The 22,443-nt window shown below is 32.2% G+C and overlaps 1 protein-coding gene across 7 annotated transcripts in view; it reads left to right on the forward strand.

The window, feature by feature from the left end:
- Positions 1-17,125, forward strand: part of LOC114332463 (AT-rich interactive domain-containing protein 2) — a 330,994-nt gene extending 313,869 nt beyond the window's left edge. For all 7 annotated transcript variants that reach the window (XM_050662174.1, XM_050662175.1, XM_050662177.1 and 4 more), the window contains one exon: positions 4,677-17,125. In XM_050662174.1, the coding sequence (XP_050518131.1) occupies positions 4,677-4,791 (115 nt within the window). In that variant the 3' untranslated portion in view covers positions 4,792-17,125. The remainder of the gene's footprint in view (positions 1-4,676) is intronic.
- The last annotated feature ends 5,318 nt before the right edge of the window (positions 17,126-22,443 follow it).

Genomic DNA, 22,443 nt, shown 5'->3' on the forward strand with positions numbered 1-22,443 from the left:
AAATAATCGCGTTTATCTACTTAATATATGACCGGCTTGTCAATATATATGTATGTCCTAAAGCGTCTCTTTAAGCGTCTTTTTGATTATCCCAAAACACGTCTGTCGTGGTTCTGATGTTAAAATCGACTGACTCTCGCACCCCTAGGCTAAATAAAAATCTCTTGCATCTAATCTCCCTTTTCCGTTTTGCCCTGAGAACCAAACTATTAAAATTGGTTCAAAGTTGCGAATGTTATTCTTACTTAATTATGTCTTAAAGATTCAAAGTTAGAAGTATTTCGCACCAGCTACCGTAGTAATCCCAATTCGTTCCACCCATCTGAGCCGACGAGACGCAGGTCATATGTGTGAGACTCTTATTCCGTGCTCGTAATAATAATTAAGAAAAAAATATATACAGGGGAATTTAAAAATATAAGGTAAAATATTTACAATACAAATAAGTACAGTTCAATATAGTACAATATAATTACGAAGCTCTGCGGCACAACAGGGGGAGGAATGGTATCCACACTCAGGTCTTCAGGCTTAGCTCAATCTCAGCTCTTCAGGCTCTTGTTTATTCTGTTGCTGAATTTTGCACACATTATTGCGCATGGATCAACCGTACTCACGTTCAAAAGATTGATGTCTGGCTAAATAACACTAAGGCCCGGTTGTTCGAATGCTAATCAACAATGATCACTATCAAATATTTAATTACTGTCACAACTGTCAATGTCAACTTTGATTTAGTTGCTGAAAACATAATTATTGATTACAATTATAAAATTATTTAATCAATTATGTTAATAATTGTTATTTTAATTGATTAACTAATCTCATAATTATAATCAATTATGTTTTCAGCAACCCAACCAAAGTTGACATTGACAGTTGTGACAGTAATTAAATATTTGATAGTGATCATTGTTGATTAGCGTTCGAACAACCGGCCCTATGAGAATGATCGCTGGAGTAATCAAATCCATACCAACTCATTGGCTACCAGTGCCGAACGCCATTCTGACCAGATAGGCCAGGAACCGAAGCTTTTCACCTCCCAATTTTTACAGAATGGATCGATTTGCTTGAAAATTCGAGAATATGTAGTGGATAGTCCAAGGATCAAAATCTATAAGATTCCGAAAGGCGCTTTTACCAAGGGGGTGGTTGCCACCCCATCTCGGGGGTGGAAATCTTTTATTATATTTTGACCGCAAAAGTTGATAAAAACATTAATTCTAAGCAAAAAATGTTCTATACATTTTTTTGATAAAAATAATAGTTTTCGATATACTCATTTACGATTCACTCAATTTTTGCTGTAGAAAAAAATTTTTTAAACCAAGTTCTTGGGAATTGAATAACCTACAATTTTATATTAAAACATTTTTTCGTATCTCTGATGCTAATCTTTCTATTCTGAAGAATTTCTCATGCATTTTTACCAAACTACAAAAATTCGTTATTCGCTTTTAATTCCAGTTTTTTTAAAAACTGATCATTCTAAGCCAGTCAAACTTCTAGAATCTATTAATAATACTAATCTATAAATAAGAATGAATAAGGCCAATGGCATTATTATGCTTCCAATTGGATTCCCCCTTTTTGTTTTTCAAAAAATATATTGATTTTTTAACCGTAACTTTTTTATTTTTTACTTTAGAAAGTTTGGTAAAAAAGAATTTTGTAGGTTTTTACAAGATCTATAAGCCTAATAATATCAAATATTTTTAAAATCCTCAGTCGCAAAAAGAGGTGACTTTGAAAGGGTTTGTAAAGGTGGTTTTTGCATGTTATTACAAGTTTTAATTATCAATAGCTCACTCAATTTTTGCAGTAGAAAAAATTTTTACAAACCAAGTTCTTGGGAACTAAATAAGCTACATTTTCATATTTAACATTTTTTGTATCTCTGATGCTAATCTTGCTATTCTGAAGAAAAGACATTTTTTCCAAACTACAAAAATTCGTTATTCGCTTTTAACTCCATTTTTTTAAACTAATAATTCTAAGCCGGTCAAACTTCAAGAACCTATTAATAATACATAAATAAAAAAGACCAAATAAGGCCAATGACTAATTTTAATTAGGGTGGTGATTAGGGGGTTGCTTCCGAACACTTTTTCGCTGAAAAAATAGGGACTGATATTCTTTTCAATATAAGTCACTTAATTTTTGAGCTTGAGACTTTTTTTTACTTCTGGAGATAGGTCGCCGCCGCCTACGAAAAGTATAACTCCGAAAAATGCCGGTAAGAGTAGAACTTTCAATGAATGCCGCGAAAAATATTATTTTCGATTATATGATTGTGCATATTATAATCCCTAATAAAGTGTTAGCGAAAAAAATTATTTTTTGAGGAGTATCAGCAAAAAACATCATTTCTGTTTTTGGGTCCACGAAAATTATAATTATTACTAAAAAGTTCTCAGAAATAATTGTTTCGTCGGTAGAAACACAAACAGAAAGAGAAATAATTGTTTTCGTCGGCATCTATTATGAACTACATCTTTTCGTTATAAATATTTTGGGAGTTATAATCTTCGCGGACACGCATATAAAAAAGAATTGTATCGCCAACACATATCAAAGAGTTATTATTTTCACTGGAAATGTATTAGGAATCACATTAATCATAGGTACCAGCGAGATATTTTTAAATACTTCAAATTAGTTAGAACAAGTTGTCCTCGAAAAATGCATAGTTTTCCCGTCTTTTAACTTTTAAACTACAATATTTAAATACATTTGACGAAGAAGAGCCAACATATAATAAAGTATAGCTCGATTACTATTGGTCTTAAAGAAAATAAAAAAAAAACTGTTTTGTTTATTTTTTCTAAAGGTACATTTTTGTTGAGTAAAGTTGTTTTGATAAAAGGAAAACTTAAAAAAGGAGTTATTAGCAATTTTATCAAAAAAATGTATAGAACGTTTCTTGCTTAGAATGAACGTTTTTACCAACTTTTGCGATTAAAATATAATAAAAAATTTCCACCCCCGAGATGGGGTGGCAACCACCCCCATTGTAAAAGCGCCTTTAGGCATGATATAGATTTTGATCCTTGGACTATCCACAACTAATTCTCAAATTTTCAAGCAAATCGATCCATTCTGTAAAAATTGCGAGGTTTTGTCCTATTTTAAGCTTCATTACTTGGACTAAGAGTATATAAAAATATTAAATTAGTGGTTCCTTCTTTATCATTTGAATGAATGACAGCGCTCAGCTGTTCACGTGAACTCACAATGGTTTGACGCAGCCATGTTGTAATTTTTAAACTAAAAAAGAATTTAGATGTGATAAACTTTTAATTTTAAGGGTTTTATACCCGATATCTGTGGCTTTTGCCCAGTATCCATGATTTATCATGTGAATTTTAACAATTACTCTTCTATGAAGGATTTATAAGAGGACGTAAGTTTTTTCAATCTTTTGTTTATAAAAAATCTCTTATCTTAAATGTCCTTTTAGGAAGCTCTGATGATGGCACGTTATGTGTTGAAAGTACTTAGCTGATTATTAAAAAATTTTTTACACACTTACAATTTCTTTGAGAACATACACCTGTTTGCCGGTTTGACCTTTTTAGAAGTGTGTACAAGTCATACAGTCTGTTTCAATTTAATATAAAAATATTGACTGATTCTCCAGAAAATCTCCCATCTAAACAGCAGAAACGGCCATTGTGTTCAACATGTTCATCAAATGGACCCATCAATGGTCTGAATCTCAACCAAATAAAATTATCCTTGCTAATCATCATAGTTATTTTAGTTTTATCACTGCCACTCTAATAGCATGCTTGTATCAATACCATGGTATTGTTATACAATGCTTGCTATATATACTTGTACTGGTATCAAACGGCACAAATAAAAATGGACAATTTTATATCAAAACCTATACATATAAGGGGTGTTCGACAGGGATGTGTGCTTTCTTCTCTTTTATTTAACATTTATTCGGAAGCCATGTTTCGAGAATCTTTGGAAGTAGCAGAAACGGGAATCAAAGTGAATGGAGTATTGATCAACAACATACGATATGCTGATGGTGTTGTCTTAATTTGTGACAACATAGTCGATCTTTAACAACTTGTCACTATAATCGGAGAACACAGTAAGCGAATGAGATTAGAAATTAATACCAAAAAGGCCAAATTCATGATCATCTTCAGAAACTTGGATGCACTTGAAAACTTCACCATAACACTGAATACCAAGTCCATTGAAAGAGTGAGCAAAATACCTGGCAACGTGGCTTTTTGAAGACTGGACATCAGACAGGGAAGTAAAATGTCGCACTGAGCAAACTTGAGGAAGCTGAAGGTTCAGAGTTCGCTCTTCAACTGAGACTAAGGTTTACTAAGTGCTACGTATGAGCTGCTATTATGGCGTAGAGGGCTGGACACTCAAAACGAGGAATTTAAACAGATTAGGACCAGTGAGACTCCTTGGTTCAAAAATTTGAAGCAGTATAGTGGAAAAACAGTCACATAACTCTTCAGAACTGCTTCAGAGTAAAATTGGCCAAGCACATGAAAAAGGAGTATTTTTATATAGTCAATTTTAATTTAACTTGTTTATTGTAATCTTAAATGTGTCGAAATATCTGCCATAAGCTAACTAAAAAAGTGTTGAAGGCATCTTAAGATTGTTTTTTAATATTATTTTGTATGTTTCAGGTACTTAAAATCGTACGAATCCCACTTAGCAAACGTAGCGCTGAGTAACGTCGAATCCTCGAGGACGATAGCACAAATTCTGTTCGATATGAACGACGGCTCGACGCACAGGTGACCTAAACGTAAAAAAAGTGACTGGAGTACATGAACAATTTTGTGAAGAATTGTGAATATAAAAGAGAACTTGTGTAAATTATTAAAACAAAGTGTACAAAAATATTTAGTTGGTTAGGTCGAACGAGTAAGATGCCTAATTCTTATTTTTTATATTATTTTACGTAGTGTACGGAGATATTGGACTCGACGAGTTATTTCTACTGTGAACACCCCAATCCCTTCCTTCCCCCCAACATTTAAACTGGAAATATTATAACAGAATGTTTATCGGTGCAATTCAGAACTAAATACCACTTGGGGAATCATTAAACGCTATTAGAAAAGAAAAATCGTTGAAATAGTAATTTTATTTAGAGTTATTCAAAATCAGTTTTTATCAGAATTTTTAAAATTTACCTATACAAAATAAAAGTCGACATTTCGGCTTCAGAGACATTGTTTATCTCTGGCATTGGTAAGCCACACATTTTTATATTATGGCGGGTCTAACGTCATCTGTCATATACTTGTGTGTATATTCGATGCTGTTATATGTCACGTAGCGCATCAACAACATTCAGTATTTTATGGTACTATTACCGTCTAAAAGGCTTAAAAAATGATATTTTCAGCAATATTTTTTTGTATATTATTTATTATTTATGACAATTAATTTTTTTTTATAATATACAAATTTTGAAGATTACAAAATTATTGTTTTTATTGTTCCTGTATTTTAAAGATGGCGCCACAAATTGTTTGTCAAAAAATTACTGTCCTTGGCGGACAGTTATTCCCTGGAACGACAAGTTTAAAACATAAAATTCGAGGAGGGTTCTAAGAAAGAAATGCTCTTACGTGATAGTTTACCGGAAAAATTTAAACAAAGTTAATAATGTTATTGTCATATACATACAGTTATATTATTCGCAAAATTAAATTCCGACAGGGGGCGCTCAAAATTTCAAAGATGGACGATAACTCTAGGAAAACAATTCATTTTGTCATTTGACCTCACAGTTCTAAACTGTTGAATTAAAATCATTTACAGGAGTGTTTTGCCAAAGTAACCACTAAGTTTTGCCACTAAGACATCTTAGAGGTTAACGACGACTCAAAATTATGTTTTATTTGTATGCATTCATTAAATTTTGATACCACTGATTTGTTTTACCTTTTTTTCATAAAAGAATCTGCCCCCCCCCCCCCCCCCCCCCCCGATAATCACACAGCGTTTTAAAAATTATTAATCTATCTTAGAATTTCTAATTGTTTTTAATTTAGTTAATAGGTACACTACAATTTATTTTACACCAACAGATAACAATTTTTAATTAAATAAAATGTGGAAACTAAGTAGGTGAATTTATTTTATAATAATTGTGTTCTAGAAATTATGAGGTGGTCGGAATATTTTGCATAACAATGTACATTCTATGTACAGAATATACATTATATTTTATTTATTTATTTAATCTCGACACCTCACGGTAGAAGAAAACCGGATTATATATATTATTTATTTAATTTTACAGTCGCTTAAACAATAAAAAATACTACGTTTCATACAAACGTAAAATTAACAAAATGTGTGATTTGGCATTGGTTAGTTTACGTCATTACGTAGAGTATAATAGGAATGAATACTGAGGAACACTGCAATAGTTTTTTTAAGTCGAAATCATTGTTAATTACAACATAAACTGACCGCAAATATGTACACAAATTAATGACAAAGTCAATGTTTTCCTAGAGTTGATGCTTTTCAAATTCGCCACCAGGCGTCGCCCACTTTGCGGTTCCTCGCCAATACTCCTTTAGATTTACGTCACTAACACTGTGGCTAACTTCGCGTCTATTTACTTTTTTTACGTTTCCCGTGAAATTCATACTTTTGGAACTGTGTTGGACTTAAATACTGCATTTAGAATTATTTCATTAAATTTATAATTATTAAAATGTATTAAATTCATGCAGAAACTTGAATTTTCAACTTTATAGTTTTTATTAAGTATTGTACAGCACAACCAGTTTCACTTTGTATTTCAAATTTGGATGCGAACTGGTGTTGACGTTCGGTTTTTCCAAATTTTTTAAATTCTATTTCACGGTATCAAAATAAAATTCAGAAAATATGGAAAAACCGAACGTCAACAACAGTGCCCATCCAAATTTCAAATACAAAGTGAATCAGGTCGTGCTGTAGGTAAACAATTTTTTAAAATTGTTTTTAATTATAAACATATTTTCTGTATATTAATATTCGTATTATCAAAAATAGAGATATTCTTGAGCAAGGAGTACATTTTTTACACACTTCATTTACAATTAATGAAAGCGGATATCTGATGGGATATTGTAAAGATATTCTTTAGACTTCTACAAATATATTTCAAAATCAAAAGTAGCCAAAGCAGTCCAGTCCTTTTCGAATTAGAAAATAAAAGAAATTTAAAAATGAATAACCATTTTCAATTTCGTTGCAACACGAAACTACAGCCGCATCATTATTCCAGTTCAATCAGAGAGTGCAGCAAGCACCTCTACCGGTTTCGAAACTTATTAGTCTCTCATCAGGAGGGACATATGCTGCTCTCTCTGACCCAACTAGGACAAACCCGGCGTTCAGTCACGGATTACAACGAAAGAAATGGCAGGGATGCCCTAGCGGCAACTGCTAGCAAAAAAGTAAGTTTTCAATCTAATAGCACATAAAACAACATCCAAAAATGTTATTCTACATCCTACCAGACTGAATACAATGGGAACCTTCTCTGGTAACACCTCCGAGGCTTCTACAATTTGCAAGCCATAGCATCCCTTAAGGCTTTCAGCATTTACATGTTTACTCCGATTGGAGTACGAAGGGAATCATTCTCGTTGGAACTTTACCTTGCTGAGCAGATGGGACGTGAATTATAAATTGTAAAATTCCCTCATCTTCGTTAGTTTCAGCATCCGTTATGACTTACAAATTGTAGAAGCCTCGGAGATGTTACCAGAGAAGGTTTCCATTGTTTTCAGTCTTGTAGGATGTAGAATAACATTTTTGGATGTTGTTTTATGTGCTATTAGATTGAAAACTTAGTTTTTTAAAAGAAAAGAAATTTAAAAAAGAAGAATCAGAAAAAAAATTGAGAGAATCAGAAAAAATAGAGAGTGTCAGAAAAAATGGGAAGGAGATATCCTTTCTATATGGAAGGATGTCACAAAAAGTTGTGTGCAGTGACTGCTGAAGGCAATTGATTTTATTCCCCATCGGGTAAAATTACTAGTCAGCACGAATAATACAATATGTAATTTACTACGATATGTTAAATTTTAACAAATAAAATATATACGGAAAATTTTATGAGTTTGGTGTACATTCTCACTATTTCTAATAATTCTTCTTTTTTCAATGAAAGATGCAAGATTGCAATGGCAAGTTTATTTGAACTGTTAATAGCGTGAGGTAGGAATTTTTATGTTGTATGTTTCCTACTCTGAAGCTGCCAAAATGCGTCTGAATTGAGCGAGAGTACTTTATTACTTTTTTTCTATAGTAAAACAAAAAATCGTTACACGTGAAAAAGATGAAGAGTTGATTTACTCAACAAGGAGAGTTCGTTATACAAATGTAAACATTTCTCATTTAATAGTATAGAACAACTATGTATATATTTCTACTAAACTTTTATTTATATCATATTAGTGTGGAATATTTGATAATTTTATGTCCGTATTACGACATTTGCATTGACTTATGACAGCATCTGGGCACCGAACAACATCTGGGCGAGTTTGCCAATTTTTGTCTTAAATTTCAAATGTTTTAAATGAGTAATGTTTCACAATGTGAAATAAAAGTTTAAAACAACAAATTAAATGTAATATTCGGAATTGTTAACATGTATGAGCTGTCAGACAAAAATACGGGTACAAATTAAACCATGGTTTTTGTTGCAGTAAATGTAAGAATATGTATCCCATATGCATCGGTACATTTTTTGAAGGTCTGCGGGTACCTGTCAGAACTGTATATCATGTGGTTTTGGGTAGAACAAATGCCAGTTAAAAGTGACGCAGAATTAATTAACATAATAATAAATAAATAATAAAATTGCTTTATTATTTGCATGTTAAAAATTATATCGATCAGAAGTCAAAATGTTAATAATTCAGAAAACAGTATGAAACCTCGAGCTAGTCTACAGTACCACTTTTTTCAGTCACATTTTTTTTGTCAAATTGTGGTAAACTTACCTATCCAATAGAAAACCAAAACAAACAAAATCCATCAAGGCAGTGATTCTCAACCTTTTTGAGTCATGTACCACAAATAATTTTTTTTGGTACCACCTAACTGAAATACGTTAGTTACTGAAATACATGACATGTATCTCCTTCGGGTCGGTAAATTAAAGCTGTCAAATGTCACTAGGAATACAAATCGGTAACTTTACAGCTCTTGGGTATAAGTGAGAATCCATGAGAAAGCTAACAATACAAGATGTAAAAGTATAACCGTATTTTGGAGAAAGGTAAATAAAATATAAGTCGCGCGACTGACAGCTGCCCGAAGTAAATTCGTTATATCTTGCAATTAGCATCGAATATCTATGTAATTTTTGAGTTATTCTAGGACATTCTAGACGGTAATAGTACCTTAATTTCAAAACAACACAAATAATTACAATGACAAAGCTAACACTATCGATGTTCTTGTGAAAAAAGTGAAAGAACTAAACAACACAAGCCTCTTAACTAAGACACACTATCTAAAAACCAAAAGTTTCTGGTGGGGTAACTAAATAAATTGTAAAAATTGGCAATTGTATATAGAATTAATTTTTCTGGTTATAATTTTTAATAGAATATTCTGTATCTGTTCCAAAGTCACATGCTCATCATACAATTTCTGGTATGTATTCCACGTGTATTTTAATTTTTCCTTGTTTTACTTTCTTTCTAATGTTATCTACATATTTTCTATATTCTCTTCTGGTTGTTCGAGCCATGGTATCTTCAACACGGCGTATCATCTCTTTAACGAATATCAGTAAATTTATAATAATTTCATTACATATTGTAAAAAAAAATCCTTAATTATAAAATGAATTTATTAGAAGCTCTTATCGATGAGAGAAACCATCTACGTTGGAAACGAGTTTCGAGATTGTCCTCCCAAACTTATTCTACAGTAATGAGCGCCCTAATAACCGTCAAAATAGCGCAAAAGATGGAGAACGTATTAAGTTGTGAGATAAAAAGAAATGAAACTAGTCGAGCTGGAAAATTTAGCGAAATTAACCTTTAAATTTACATTATCTTGATTGTTTCCCACCTTTACACATATCAGAGGAGTATGTCAACTAAAACTGTCACAGTGACAGTGGTAGTTTCCAAACTCGTCTGATACGTGTGAAGGTGGGACACAATCAATATAATCTAAATGTATAAGTTAATATCGCTTAATTTCCCAGCTCGACTAGTTTCATGTCTTTTTATCTCACAACTAAATACGTTTTCCATCTTTTGTGATATTTTGCCGGTTATTAGCGCGCTCATCACTGTATATTTACTATTTATAGTAAAAACTTAATTATACGAGAATTTAAAATGGTATCATCAGTTTTGAGGTGCGTGAATATAGATTCATCTTTGGCACTACAACACTTCATGAGTCGTAAGTCTTCTTTAGAATATTCCGTCCTATTTCTAGCAACTCTTCTTTATCCTTTAGCTTCGGCGAAGATAATGTAAATCTAGCGATAACTCTAGAAAGTGTGGCTTTAAACTAGGGGAACATTACATGAAAAATAATCAGGATTTCTTAAGGTTTTTAAAAGCTAAAGGTTGATTCATTTGAAATACGAAAGTTCATTAGATTTCTAGGAAAACGGAAGAACTGACAACAACGTAAATACCATGTTTCTTTGTATTATGTTTACAGCTGCTCTAAAAAGCTGGTTAAAACGAGCACTTATCCTGTTCTGAAGCTACTTCTTTTTGACATCTTAAAGCAATTTACTATTTTACTTGGGAAATAAGCTACAATTAAGTTGAGCAATTATACCACGCCCTTCCAAGGCTACGCTTTCCTAAAATCTTTCCCAGCCTGATATTCTGTAGAAGTTGGTATTTTATTCTTCACATCAAGTGGCAAAATTGTAAAAGGTATATTCACATCAATTGTAAAAGGTATAACATTTTATTAAAATCCCTTTAAAGGACTACATCACAACAAAACGTTTTCGATTTTATAAAAAAAGCATCATCAGTGTTAGACAGATTGGATGCTAGCTGAGCCACCAAAGAAATATCGGGGTAAAAACCCTTTAAATATAATGAAATGCATTAAATGTGCATAATTAAATAAAATGCCTTATGATGGATACATGGCAACAACGATAATGCCCTTAGGTAAGGTATTGAATTTCCCAACACGTGGGATGCCTAAAACGTTCAAATAAACGTAGCATCCCACGTGTTGGGAAATTCAATACCTTACCTAAGGGCATTATCTTTATTGCCATGTATCCATCATAAGGCATTTTATTTAGGTATGCACCTTTAATTCATTATATTTAAAGGGTTTTTTACCCGGATATTTCTTTGGTGACTCGGCTAGCATCCAATCTGTCTAACACTGATGATGATTTTTTTTATAAAATCGAAAACGTTTTGTTGTGATGTAACCCTTTAAAGGGATTTTAATAAAATTGTATACCTTTTACAAAGGATTTTTTCCAATTTTTGTGATTGATGGTATACATACAGCCAACTACAGTAAAAAATGTCTTTTCCTTGTGGAAAAGGTATTCTAGTTTTCATATATTTTTTTCATTATTCAGTTCTGTCTATTTTGAAAGTCTTCCCAAGATTTCTTTCGTGAGTCTGTCTACCTAAGATATTCTCAGGATTCATTCTACTCATCTTTGCTTTAGTCAGAGCAGCTTCCCCTATACGGTGTATAGGAGGATACTAAATACGTAACATCTAAGCAAGCGCATTTTTATTTTATTTTAGTCATCAAGTTCCATTGTAAAAAGTCCCTTTGCAAAATCTTTTTCTCATTTATTATAGTTCCAAGGTGTTCCAATTTATATACACGTCTGATATGTGGCCATCAATCAGCCGTGTGATGGATGACCGAAGTTATCTTTAACATTTGAGTTAAAGTTAAGATAACTTTCAGGGATAACGTGTCCCATAATTATATACGTAAATTCGGTGTAACGTATCTAGTATCTGTCGCCGTTATGAGATAGTTTTTTCTTCAACGTTAAAAGAAAAGAAATAACATTTGACTAACAAAGTGTGAAGTAACAAAGAGAACCTTACGTAGAAATAGTACAAGTTGGAGTGAGCGTGAGAGATTGATCGGAACATGCCCCAGGCTTGACAGGATGGGACGATACCCATAAAAGCAGCGTTGCCAGAGTTGGTAAAATTGTACCGATTTGACACAATTAACAACCAAACTTTTGATACTAAAGTATCTTAAAGTAAAAACCTCCAATTTTGTGATATAAGAAATTTTCTTCAAATAACATTAAACGACGTTTTTTTAAGTTTTTGTACAAAATGTGTTGGTTTAGTACATTTTGTGTCACTATTTCAGTCATTCCAGTGCATTTACAAAAATTTCTCTGGCAACACTGCATATGTTTATAAATTTCAACTAATATTCAACAATTATATCTCGAGTTGATTTTTGTATGATTTTTAAAATTGTATTACCTTTCTATTCTTAAATTATTAGCTTTACTTTTTATTGTTAATTATTATTTTAATCGTATTATTACCTACGGGCTTTTAATTGTTTTTTGAAGTCTATCTTTTTGATATTTTTAATTTTGCACTGCTTTATATTTGATAATAAATTAATAACATTCCGCACAAAATCCTAGGACAACATGAAGCAGCGTTCTTCGTTGAATATTCACTTGATTTCTATCTAAAAACAAGTCAAAAGATGAACTAACCTTACATATCCTTACATAACTAAAGAGTTATCTCATAACTTGAGGTTTAACGTCGCGTTATAAAGTGACAGTTGATATCCTAGATAACTCAAGAACTGTCAAGAAATAACGCAAGTAGTTAAGTATGATACATCACACCTATTCGAGGATTATAACGTAACTACAGGATAACTTTACGTTAACGATAACTTCGGTCATCCATCACACGGCTGAATAATAAGTTGAGGATTATTATTTGGATTCTTGGTAAAGACTGGTTTCTTCAAGTTCATATTTAAGCCGTACATACTTTTTGAACCATTCTCTGCAAATCTTCAATATTCTCTGTCATTGACAAGTTGTCATCTGCATACCTCAAGTTATCAATAGGGTTTCCATTTACTACAATGCCAGGCTGTTTCGTTGTTCAGCCCTCTCGTATAATAACTTCCGAGTACAAGTTAAATAGCAACGGAGAGAGAATGCAACCTTGTCGTCCGCCTCTTTTAATTTTGATGTTATCCATTGTGTGTTATCTATTTTTATGTGCGATGTCTAGTTATAAGTTATCTATTATCTATTATTCTTTTATCTCACTTGTCTATTTGCTTTTGTTACAAAATAGCATGTGTTGGTCGTGTCTCTATCAAACGCCTTTTCATAATCTATAAAGCAGGCATACACATCTTTATTCATATCCAAACAGCGTTGCGTTAATACATTTAAACAGATTAAACCATCACTATAATCCTACTCCATTACGACGTCCGAACTGTGTGTTGCTTAAGTTAGGATTCAATTTTTTGTAAATACGGTTGTGTATAATTTTAATGCTACAGTGCTACAGTTTACAATAACAGTAACTATTTACATGTACACATCTGTATTACATATGTAGTTTCAAAATATGCTGTTTATTGTTTATTCAAAATATGCCTTTCGGCGCGCAGTCCATTTTCTAACCTAAAAATTTTGTAGTGTTCATCTGATTTTATTGTTATATATGAGTAGTTTTTCAGAACGGGTGTTCTGTGGTAAATTTGATACAAAGAGTGAGTTTTATGTATGGAAACACTCAACTATCTCGAAAACGGGCTTGCACGATTTTTATAGGTTTTGGTAGATAGGGGTTTTCTAATGCTGCCGATATTGTAGTGCTAATTACATTGTTGTCAGATCTTCCGTTTTTCTGGAAATCCAATGAATTTCGTTTTCAAATGGACTATCCTATATATTTTTTGCGTTTTAAAGTCCCTAAGAAATACTGATTATTTTTCATGTTATATTCCCTATACCTAAATGCCATACTTCCGTAGTTATTGCTGCATTTATTAAAAAAAATTTAAACAAATTATAAAAATCGATTTTTTCGACCCAGATAGACATTATCTTTCGTTCTTTGGATCATTGTGAACAAAAAAGCTCTTTTGTAATTTTTCTCTAAAATTAATCGTTCTCAAGTAATAAACAATTTAAAACTGAAAAATATCGATTTTCAAGGTCCAAAAACACAAAAATATAAAACAAAAATGTACACCATTTTTATTCAGTTGCAATGCGAAGGCAAAACAATCTTATTTTTCACCCTTTTTCACTTTACCTTACAAAAATATAATTTTTGAAATTACGAAGCGCCTAAATGCAAGGTCAACTCTTCTTCTAATAGCTTGACATAAGAGTTTTTGGCTCGTTTTAATCTAAAACGTTTTTAATTGTTAATGAAGTGCATATGAGAGGACGGGCGATCTGGCAACATTAACAACTAAAAAACAATGTTTTACAATTAAACGAGCTCAAATTACTTATCGGTAACTGATAAAATAAGGCTTGAACTTCAATTTGGGTACTTCGCAGTTTGAAAAAATAATATTTTTTATTTATGTTTTTAACCTTAAAAATCGTCATTATTTGATTTTTTTCAGTTTTAAATTGTTTAATTTTAGAGAAAAATTGCAAAAAAATTTTTTGTTCGCAATAGTCCAAACAACCTAAAATAATGTTTACCCGGGCCAAAAAAAAAATGATCTTTATAATTTGTTTAAAATTTTTTTTAAACAAATGTAGCAATAACTCCCACACTATGGCATTTAGGTATAGGGAATGTAACATGAAAAATAATTAGTATTTCTTAATGACTTCAAAACACAAAAAATATACGGGGTATTCCATTTAAAATAAGAAAGTTCATTAGATTTCCAGAAAACGAAAAATCTGACAACAATGTAATTAGCACTAGAATATCGGCCACATTAGAAGATCCCTATCTACCAAAATTTATAAAAATCGTGCAAGCCTTTCTGAGATAATTCAGAGTTTCCATACGTAAAACTCACTCTGTATATTTATATACATATTCGTATACATATTTGTATACATATTCCTTAGTAGTCCAGAAAGCCACTGCGCATCCGCTAGGAAAAATATTCCGATTCGGATTTTTTGCACAATCATATTCAAAAAGGACCCCTTTTAACAAATTTACATACTGCCAAGACCAAAAGTGGGTCAAAAATTTTTTAAATGTTTTTTTTGTTTTTTTCTTAAAATTGTTTTTTTTTTGCATGAAACAAAAGTTTTTTTTTAGGTTTTTTTTGGACAGATCTCTTCCATTCCAATTCCAAACAGAAAAGGTCTTTAGTGACTTTTCTCTAAAATTGATAGTTTTCGAAATATAAGCGATTAAAAATTGAAAAATTTCGAAATCGGCCATTTTTAACCCTCAAAAACTATGTGAAAAACTGAAAATTTTAATGCTGCCAAGGTAGGTAGATATTCTTTAAACATCGATTGAAGAAATCCCGAAGAGTTTTTTTGCAATACAAGATTCAAAACTCCTTTGTTTTTTAATTGCTAATCAAGCGTGCGCAATACTATTTTCCACCGTTGCATGTGTATACAGTATGGTGCAAATGAAAGGAATAAATTCGTTATTTCGTAAACCGGCGACGTTAAGGAAAAATCCCGCAACAGGTCGATTTTTATTTTTAAGTTATGCTATTGTGGCATATATGGTATATTAGTGACGTCATCCATCTGGGCGTGATGACGTAATCGATGATTTTTTTAAATGAGAATAGGGGTCGTGTGCTAGCTCATTTGAAAGGTTCTTCAATTCTCTATTCAGTAATATAAACATTTACGTAATTATTTATACAGGGTGTCCTGTTTTGTCAAATAATTTAATTTAATAAAAATTTTTTGGACACTCTGTGTAAATAATTATGTAAATGTTTATATTACTGAATAGAGACTTGAAGAACCTTTCAAATGAGCTAGCAACGACCCCCATTCTCATTTAAAAAAATCATCGATTACGTCATCACGCCCAGATGGATGACGTCACTAGTATACCATATATGCTACAATATAATAACTTAAAAATAAAAATCGACCTGTTTCGGGATTTTTTCTTAAAGTCGCCGGTTTACGAAATAACGAAGTTATTCCTTTCATTTGCACCATACTGAATACACGGTGGAAAATAGTGTAGCGCACGCTTGATTAGCAATTAAAAAATATTGGAAACATTCAAATTTTCAGTTTTTCACATAGTTTTTGAGGGTCAAAAATGGCCGATTTCGAAATTTTTCAATTTTTAATCGCTTATAATATGTCAAAAACTATCAACGTTAGAGAAAAGTCACTAAAGACCTTTTCTGTTTGGAATGATCCAAAAAACCTAAAAAAAACTTTGTTCCATGCAAAAAAAAATAATTTTAGGCAAAAAACAAAAAATAACGTTTAACAAAATTGTTGACCCACTTTTGGTCCTGGCTACATGCAAATTTGTTAAAAGGGATCCTTTTTGAGTAAGATTGTGCAAAAAATCCGAATCGGAATATTTTTTCTAGCGGATGCGCAGTGACTTTCTGGACTATTGTTCGACATCACTTTCACATGTGAAAGAAACGTCAATTAAATTTTTATTTTCCATATTTATTTATTTTTCCTTTATACTATTGTACAAATATTCTATAAACTAATATACATACACGTACTACAATTTTTCGAGATAAATTTTACTATTTCAATTCGTTTAGTAAGAAAGCGTGTTTAATGACCCAAGTACAGGTGATGTTGGCTATTAAAATTGTAAATACTTTTTTGTACTTGTATCGTGGATGAAAAAAAATTGAAAAAGCTGTCCGTTATACACATGATATAGATGGCACATCGGTTATTTTTTATCAGTATTATCTGAAGATAATGTGAATGGCTTTGTTCTTCAGCGAGGTACAGAATCTCTAGTTGACTGATTATTTTTTTCATATAATTGTAAAATAACTACTGTCATAAATAAGTTGTGTTGTGCTTATCATATCCAATATCCACCTTTTCATACTTACCAGTAAATTCTGTAATATATTTACAATAATGGAAGAAAATAAAGTGCATTTAATGTGATGTATGTTTTTTATTAAATTTAAAATATTCTGACCCTAATGATAAGTCTAATGCAAGAGTGTTATTTACTCTTGCATTAGAAGATACCTCAAGTAGGTAGTTAAATTGGGAACTACGCGGAATTAAAATTAATGACAGATTTTTATGTAATCTAAGATATGCCAATTCTGTCAAATTCTTTCATCATTTCAAACAATAGGACATATAAGATGGAAAGATAGGCCTTAATATGAATTATAGCAAGACCAAAATCATAACAAATACAGATGAGGACATTACAATGAGGATCGGACAAGATGAAATAATAGAACAAGTTGACGATTATATATGTTTATGAAATTATAAAACTTGACAAGGAAAACCAAACAGCAGAGATCAAAAGACGAGTTATGACTGACATGGGTGGCATTAATTTGGCAAACTAAGCTACATCAACTATTTAGAAGAAGTAAGCCACAATTAAATTGAAAAAAAATATTAACGTTTCGACGCCCAAATCGGGTCTCAGGTGTCAAAATACAAAATACTGCTAAATTAAACAAAAATGTTGTTGCTTGTAAAAAATTCTTCTAATAATTTATTTAATCTGACTCATTTATATCGGTAATTCAGACATATATTATACATTTTAAAGTAGAAGACTTTAAAGTGATGGGACGAGTTACTGAAAAATAGTTCATTCGATTACATGAACATGAAATCAACCCCAACTCAAGAATATCTGCCACAAAAAAATCATAGCATGTGATCTGTCTTTAAAAAGACAACCAAATGCAACGGTGACAGTAAAATTCTCGCGTTAGAGATTACATAGTAAATCACGAGGGAAAACCAGGAAAAAACCTCGTGATACTATCCCGACATCGTAAGTATTTGGTCTTACATTTAGTTTACTCTCAAAACTAATACCAAATTCTGACTTTAATATATAAAATATGTACTCGTTATGTTATTGACTTACTAATCGTGGTATTTTCTTTCTATTGACTTCCTCTTTCAGTATGGGATAGTATCACCAGTTTTTTTTCTGGTTTTCCCTCGTGATTTACTATGGAATCTCTAACGCGAGAATTTTACTGTCACCGTTGCATTTGGTTGTCTTTTTAAAGACAGATCATATGCTATGATTTTTTTTGTGGCGGATATTCTTGAGTTGGGGTTGATTTCATGTCATCGAATGAAATATCTTTCAGTAAAGTCGTCCTAGGAACGCAACTCATAAATATTGGCAATATCATTTTAAAGTCTTCTACTTTAAAATGTATAGATAATATATGTCTGAATTGCCAATATAAATGAGTCAGATTAAATAAATTATTAGAAGAATTTTTTACTAAGCAACATTTTTGTTTAATTTAGTAGTATTTTGACGACACCCGATTTGGGCGTCGAAACGTTAATAAAATAAATTTTTTCAATTTAATTGTGGCTTATTTCCCATCAAAATAGTTAATTATAAAAATGCCACAAGGAAATAGCTTCAGAATAACATTAAGCTACATCCTTAGCAAAACAAAAGATATTCACAACATTTTAAGACCAAAGTATATAATCAATGCGTACTCCCTGTTTTCACTTATGGTTCCCAAACGTGGACGTTTACAAAAGCAAACATGGACACAATCTTAAAAAGGCAAAGAGCAATAGAAAGACTAATGTTGTACATAAGACTAATGGATAAAAAGAGAAATTAGTGGATAAGATAGAAAACAAAAGTTAGGGATGTTAGACAATAAGTTGCAACATTGAAATGGAGATTTGCCGGACACAATATTAGACAAGGCGAAAACGGCGGGTTCGAAGGGAAAAATATTCCCATGAGATTTTTTTGCATAATCACATTCGTGAGACATCCCAGAATAAGGTTCAAGAAGTCGCCCACGTGAATAGTGGGCCAATTTTTTTTTAATCAAATTGCAAGAATCAATATTTTTGGCCTGAGCCATTTTTTCTTTAATTTTTTGAACCATTCTGGACAAAAAAGGTCTCTTATAATTTTTCTCTAAAGTTATTATTATACATAAACAAGGGCAGAGGGACAAGTCCCTATTATGCCCAAAAACAAAGAAATTACATAAGTAACCTACTAGTAAATACAATAAAAAAAAAACAACAACAACAAAAAAAAAGATACAATTTGGGTTTACATAAAAAAATATTTTAACTATAATAGAAAACTGTCAAGTCTGTTTTTAAATGTGTTGGTAGAGGGGGCTGAGACAATGTTATCATCCAGGTTATTCCAAATATCGAAAACTCTGTTTGGTAAAAAATTCTGTCTTGGTCTCGTACAAAAGTTCTCTTTTTTCAGTTTAAATTGGTGACCTCTAAGGCGTTCATCTTGATTGATTGTAAAAATTTCGTCGAGATTTCCGAAATTAAATTTTAATATTTTAAATGTGGTTATTAAGTCGCCGCGTTGTCGGCGAAGTCCAAAAGAAGTTAGGTGGGCCATACTGAGCCTCTCTTCATAGGAAGGTCTTCTCAGTCCCAATGGAATTCGAGTGGCTTTTCTTTGGACGTTTTCCAACAAAATTTTGTCTCGAACCAAATCAGGATACCACGTTGGGCCAGCATATTCAAGAATCGGTCTTATGTAAATAGTGTAAAGTTTACAGAATGACTGCATTGAAGCTCTCGAAAAACACCTCCGAATAAGATATAGTCTGGAGTTCGCACGTTTACAAATAGACTGAATATGGTCGGACCACGTTAGGCTGCTGTTTACAATAACACCGAGGTCGTTATACGAGAACACTGAATCTAATGGTTGTCCGTTAACGAAGTACGGCACAAGTGGATTGTTTTTACCAATTCTAAGCACTACACATTTTTCTGTGTTTAAGGGTAGTAACCATTGGGAACACCAAGTAAAAATAGAGTCCAAGTCTCTTTGGAGGGCTAACTGGTTTGTGATAGGATTGGCATATATTTTTGTGTCATCAGCATATAACGATATTTTACTTGAAACATAGGAAGGAACATCGCTGGTATAAACCGTAAAAAGCAGAGGTCCAAGGACAGAACCCTGCGGCACTCCACTTTCCACTAACCTGTCCTGTGAGAAAGATTCGCCAACTCTAACTTTGTAATGTCGATCTGTCAGGAAATCATCAATCCAACATAATAAAGTACCGCGAACTCCGAAATGTTCTAGCTTATGTAGAAGTCTGCGCTTAGGAACACGGTCAAAGGCTTTAGAGAAATCTAGATAAACAACGTCGACCGGCTGTGAACTGTTAATAGATGACGTCCAGTCGTTAACACAATGTAGGAGATTGGTTAGAGTAGAGCGACCAGAAACAAATCCATGTTGTTGTGTTGGAATAACATTTTCTTGGAGAAGGAATTTAGTCATCTCCTCGGAAATAATGGCTTCCATGACTTTGCTAACTACTGGTAGTAAGCTAATCGGACGATAATTGTTGGGATCGAGTTTGTTGCCTTTTTTAAAAATAGGAGTGACCGATGCTAATTTCCAATTAGGGGGTAAGGAATTCTGGATAAAAGAAGTCTGCATAATTAACGTTAAAGGTATTGCAAGTGTATCTGCGCATCTTTTTAATAGTTTTGGTGTTAAACCATCTAAACCAGGTGAAGCGGATGTGCGAAGTTTCATTAAGTGTTGTTTGACATGATCCACTGTAAATTCGACTTGCCGTAAGGATGCACCGACACGGTTACACCTAATAGGAGGTAGATTACCATCATTCGATTCTTTAGTAAAAACCTGTGAAAATGCTAAAGATAGAGTTTCAGAAGAATCTTTGTCAGAAGAGCATAAAGTCTGATTAGGTTTTTGAAGTAGAGGAATGGAAACTTTAGACGTCAATGAGGACCTTATGTATTTGTAGACTTTTTTCATATTACCACTGTCAATAACACTTGTTTCAAAATTTTGTCTTAAAGTTTTTAGAAAAGTTTGTAAGGTATTTGAAAATCTGCGGTGGTTTTGAAAATCAGTGAGAAGCCCGGTCTGTTTAAATTTCCGCCAGAGATGTCGTTTGTGATTAATTTGGTTTATTGCTGTTCGATTTATCCAGGGTTTAAGATTGTTTTTATAAATATTACGGAAGGTAGTGTTTGTAGAAATTATATTGTGGACGGCATCGAGAAATGCAGTCCACATTAATGAAGGGTCGTTTAAGTTAGCAAAAAATAATTGCCAGTTGATTTGAGATAGTTTAGTGTCGATTTCAGAAAAGTTGGTAATAGTATATGTTACAGTATTATTTTTGCTGGGTAGTATTTGGTTGAATTGAATGTGAGCTGTTATAACTGCATGATCTGACTTTCCTATAGGAGAACTGATTTCAAGAGATGAAATTAGCTCTTCGTCGTTAATTAGCACTAGATCTAAAATAGAAGGTTGGTTATTAATTCTAAATCGGGTAGGTTCTGTGATGAGTTGTATCAGGTTCGAATTTACGACAAAGTTTTTAAACAAATTATGAGCGTTTTCGGCGTCAGATAATGCAGTTATTGGCCAGGTGATCTCTGGGAAATTAAAATCTCCAGTAATGATAAGATTATCAAAAGATGATAGTTCGTCAAGTTTAGTAAGCAAAACATTATCGTGAGCAAGTATTGTCAAAGGTGGGCGATATATACAGACTAAATTAAGGCAAAATGGATTTTTAGTAATAGATAAGTGAATAGCATCTATTCCAGGAATATCTAATGGCTTAATGTCAATTTTGAAAGTTGTGGTAATAATATTAGATAAATAAATGCATACACCACCACCCACACGAATTTCTCTGTCTTTACGATATATTGTATATCCATTTATGTTAACACATGAGTCAGGAATTGAAGGTTTAAGCCAGGTTTCGGCAATACAAATAATGTGTGGTTGAAGAAGTTGCACTGTGCATACAAATTCGTCAAATTTAGCGGAAAGTGAATCTAAATTGGTATATAGAAATAGCCAGTCATTAAATTTGTTGGTAGAAAAATTATGAACGAAAATTCTTGATTTTGGGAGTGCCATTAATGTATTTAATGGTTAAATCATATTCACCGTTATTTTTGCGAGTTTCTAGTTCATTTCGGAGTTCTTTTAAGCGAGTTTGTTGGATGGGCGTCTTGTCATCAATTATTGAGAATTTTTTCGTGGCGTTGTTCTCCAAAGTTTAGCTTTATTTCTCAGAATATTTTTAACGTGGTATTCCGAACTCATTACTACCTTTATCATTCTGGGAAAACGTTGGTTTGCTTTGCCGACTCGTTTTCGACTTATAAGCAATTTAAAATTGAAAAAAACGAAAAATGGCGATTTTTAACGCTTAATAACTCGGTTAAAAGTTATTATTATG

Source organism: Diabrotica virgifera, chromosome 9 (assembly GCF_917563875.1).
Source record: "Diabrotica virgifera virgifera chromosome 9, PGI_DIABVI_V3a".
NCBI lineage: Eukaryota > Metazoa > Arthropoda > Insecta > Coleoptera > Chrysomelidae > Diabrotica > Diabrotica virgifera.